General features: G+C 40.8%; 1 protein-coding gene across 1 annotated transcript; it reads left to right on the plus strand.

Annotated features, from left to right (window-relative positions):
• Nucleotides 1–289: 289 nt before the first annotated feature.
• LOC142630970 (mediator of RNA polymerase II transcription subunit 15a-like) lies at nt 290–2,788 on the plus strand. Its single transcript, XM_075805027.1, has 2 exons — nt 290–523; nt 1,968–2,788. The coding sequence occupies exons 1-2, from the start codon at nt 407–409 to the stop codon at nt 2,226–2,228; spliced, it is 378 nt and encodes a 125-aa protein (XP_075661142.1). The 5' UTR covers nt 290–406; the 3' UTR covers nt 2,229–2,788.
• The last annotated feature ends 998 nt before the right edge of the window (nt 2,789–3,786 follow it).

A 3,786-nucleotide genomic window follows, 5' to 3' on the forward strand; every position in this document is an offset into this window, starting at 1 on the left:
AAAAAAAATGTTTCACATGAGTTGTTTAATAGATTATAGGAAAAATATCTACAGCCATTATCCTGAGCCAAAAATAATATAAAAGTAGGCATGTTTATCTCCTGAAATTAAGAGTGAATAGTACTTGTGGATGGTGGATGGATGTTATCAATTTAAGGTCCTTTTGTTCTCCCCCTCTTTTTTTTCTTTTCTTTTCTTTATTAAATTTCATCTGGAAAATATCTGTACATTACAATGACAGCTTCATGTTTGTATTGTTATAAACTCCACTGGTTGAAACGTTAACTGAAGCTTGTTGAAAACCATATACGAACTCATGCTTTAGTGGATATGTATAACCTTGCCCCAAGGGGAAACCTGCATTAGTGCACTGATAATAAGGAAATAAATAAAGGCTTCTGAAGAAATGAAGAGTTTGATAATCTGTCTTGCTAATTGCTTTTTGCAGATCAAAACCATGAAGGACTTGTACTTGCCTGAAATAAGTGAAATGTACCAGAAAATTGCTGCTAAATTGCAGCAGGTATGTTGTGCTTCAAAAATTCCCTGTGCAATTCATTGCCTAAGTTAACTCATTATTCAGCATATCACATCATAGTTTTGGTATTAATGGCATCCTTTTGGAGAGATGGATATGTGGTTGAAAGTAGTGGCAGCTATCCTCATGGGGCTGTTAATGCTTAGAAACACTCTGCTCTTTACCATATAGGAGCAAATTAAAAATAACTTGATTATGTTTTGTAACTTGATCTTTGTCCTTTACTAGAATTCTTGTTCTTATAATTATTTTTTGGGTAAATTTCACTTACTACCCCTGAGGTTTGGCAAAATATCAATGAGGTCCAAAAGATTTCAAATTTGGCAATTTGAGTCCTTTAGTCCAAACGCCGTTATTTATTTTAGTTTCTCTCTCTCACCCTCAAACCTTTCTTCTCTCTCCTCACTCTTTCTCTAGCTCCCTCATCCCTTTTTCCACTCTTAGACCACTCTTTCTTCTCACTCTCTCTTAGAAAGAGAGAACCAAAAAAGAAGAAGGGGGAAATGGCTACGGTGACTTCCTTCTCCAGAGGATTCGCTTCAAGATCTGAGGAAAACGACGTCGCCATCATTGGAGGTGGCCCTGGTGTCTACATCGCCGCCATCAAAGCCGCTCAGTTGGGTCTCGAGACCACTTGTATTGAGAAGCATGGTGCTCTTGGTGGCACCTGCCTCAATGTCGGTTGCATCCCCTCCAAGGTTCGATTAAATTTTACTTTTTTTTTTTTGAGATCTGATTAGTTAATTTGTTGTAGTATTGTAATTTTTTTCGGTGTGGATCTATGCAGGCTCTCGTGGTCTTTGTGGTGGCGTTGTGCTATGGGTTAGGAGTGGTTCGTGGGTGTGGATCGGCATTGGAGGGTTTGGGTTATTTGTGGGTTGGTGGTAAATGTTTGTGGATTTTGGTTTGGATTGATTGCGGGTTAGTAGTGCGGTGGAGGCTTGTGGATTTTGGTTTAGATCGGTTGAGGATCGGCGGTGGAGGTTTGTGGATTTTGGTTTGGATCGGTGGTGGTGGTTTTTTTTTTTTTTTTTTTTAGCACAGATTTTGAGTTGGTTTGAGCAAAGGTTTTGTGGGTTCTTATGAATGGTTATGTTAAGTGTAATATGGTTTCTTAAGCTTTGAGGGATATATTGGTGAGTGGAGTTGAGCTTGATGAATTTTGTGTAAACTGCTTGTGCTCAAATTGGGGCGGTTTTGCAAGGGAAATAGATTCGTGAATCATGAGTATGTTAGGAAGAGGAATGGGATGGAGACAGATGTGTTTGAGGGTGAGAGAGAGAAACTAAAATAAATAACGGTGTTACAATCCGTTTGGATTAAAGGACTCAAATTGCCAGTTTTGAAATCTTTTGGATCTCCTTGGTATTTTGTCAAACCTCAGGGGTAGTTAATGAAATTTATGCTTTTTTTTTTTTTTGTTCTCCAGCATGATTCTCTTCCACAACAATCAAATTCAGATCAACTTGAGAAGTTGAAAGTATTTAAGACTATGTTGGAGCGTATTATAACATTCTTACAGGTTTCCAAAAATAATATATCACTTGGTTACAAGGAGAAGTTTGGGTCATATGAGAAGCAGATATTAAATTTTATAAACGTTAATCGGCCTAAGATGCCTGCACTGCAACAAGGACAGCTTCCTGTGCCTCATATGCAATCTGTGCTGTCTCATGAGAATAAAGAGTGAGACCAATACAAGGAGGTCGTTTGTACACTTAACAAAGAGCTGACGGATACGCAAGCCAAGCTGAAGGAGGAGTCCCGTCTAAGGGAGGAGGCGGAAAAAGCAAAGACTAATATGACAACAGAGCTGGAGGCCCTGAGGGAGCAAATGGATAAGGCCAGGGCTGATGCCGTGGCGGAGTTCTAGGTCTCTCAACCCTTCTTTGACGCGTGTGGCGTCTATTATGGTGACGGGTTCAACGATTGCTTAGAGCAGGTGGGAGCTGCTTATCCTGATCTCGACTTGTCCCAGATTGCTATAAACTACACAATCCTGCCGACACCTGGAGGAGATGGTGTCGTGGCAGCCTCGTCTGTTGTGGATCCGTCGGCCGGTGATGGTTCGTCTACCGTGGATCTAGCTACTCCTGACGCTCCTTTGTCCTAATTTCCCCCCTCTTCTATTTATTTGAATTTTATGTAAGATCACTTGTAATATAGGAATTAATGCCCCCTTCTTTTAGGCTTTTATTGTAGAAACATTGATCCTTTTTTGGGCTATATCTATTGTTTTTCTTCGTTGCCTATACTTATATTTTTTACTATATTCGTGTGTATGTCCTCGTTGTATTGGTATCGTTTGATCCCCTAGTCTATCTGTAGGTAGAGCTTAATAAAAAGAGTTTCAAACCTAGTACTCGTTGGTATTTATGGTCGTCTGTCCATCTCGTAGGTAGGATTTAGGATAATTTTTAAGACCAGGTACCTGTGGGTATCCATGGTCGTCTGTCCACTTCGTAGGTAGTACTTAGGATAATTTTTAAGACCAAGTCCGTGGTCGTCTGTAGGACTTAGCGTGGTTTAGACAGTCCACCAAGGGCAGAGAGTAGAGCAACGTTTCTGATAATGCATCCAAATCTTATTAATAATGAAAAGAGCTTAAAAAGAAACTCAACATCCTTAACATTGTTTAGAAAATGGAAAAACGAAAAGAATGAAAAGAAAGCAATAAAATTAGGTGCATTCGACTACTACTGGTAGTTTTTCCTCAAATGCTCGGTGTTCTGTGGGTGATGGAGTTTCTACCCGTCGAGGATTTCCAAGTAGTAAGTTCCCTTCCTATGGCAGTCGGCAATCTTGTAAGGTCCCTCCCAATTGGGGCCTAACTTATCTTGTGAGGGATCTCTAGTGGCTGTTGTTACCTTCTTAGGACCAGGTCCCCGGCTTGAAAATGACGAGACCTGATCTTGGTGTTGTAGTGCTTTGCCATAAGGTCATGATAACAAGCCATCCTTTGTTCTATCATTGCTCTAACTTCGTCACGAAGATCTAATTGTAGGGGCTTCCCTTCTTCGTTTCTTCCTTCATCATGGTGGGATACTCGGTAGATGGTTAGTCCTACTTCCCCCGAGATGACAGCATCGTGCCCGTATGCTAGGCGGAAAGGTGTCTCTCTTGTAGGTGTGTGAATCGTCGTCCTATATGCCCATAAGACACCGGGTAACTCTTCTAGCCATATGTCATTTGCCCCCTCAAGCCGAGTCTTGATCATTTTGAGCAGGGATCGGTTTGTGACTTCAACT

This window comes from Castanea sativa, chromosome 4 (assembly GCF_040712315.1).
Source record: "Castanea sativa cultivar Marrone di Chiusa Pesio chromosome 4, ASM4071231v1".
Lineage (NCBI taxonomy): Eukaryota > Viridiplantae > Streptophyta > Magnoliopsida > Fagales > Fagaceae > Castanea > Castanea sativa.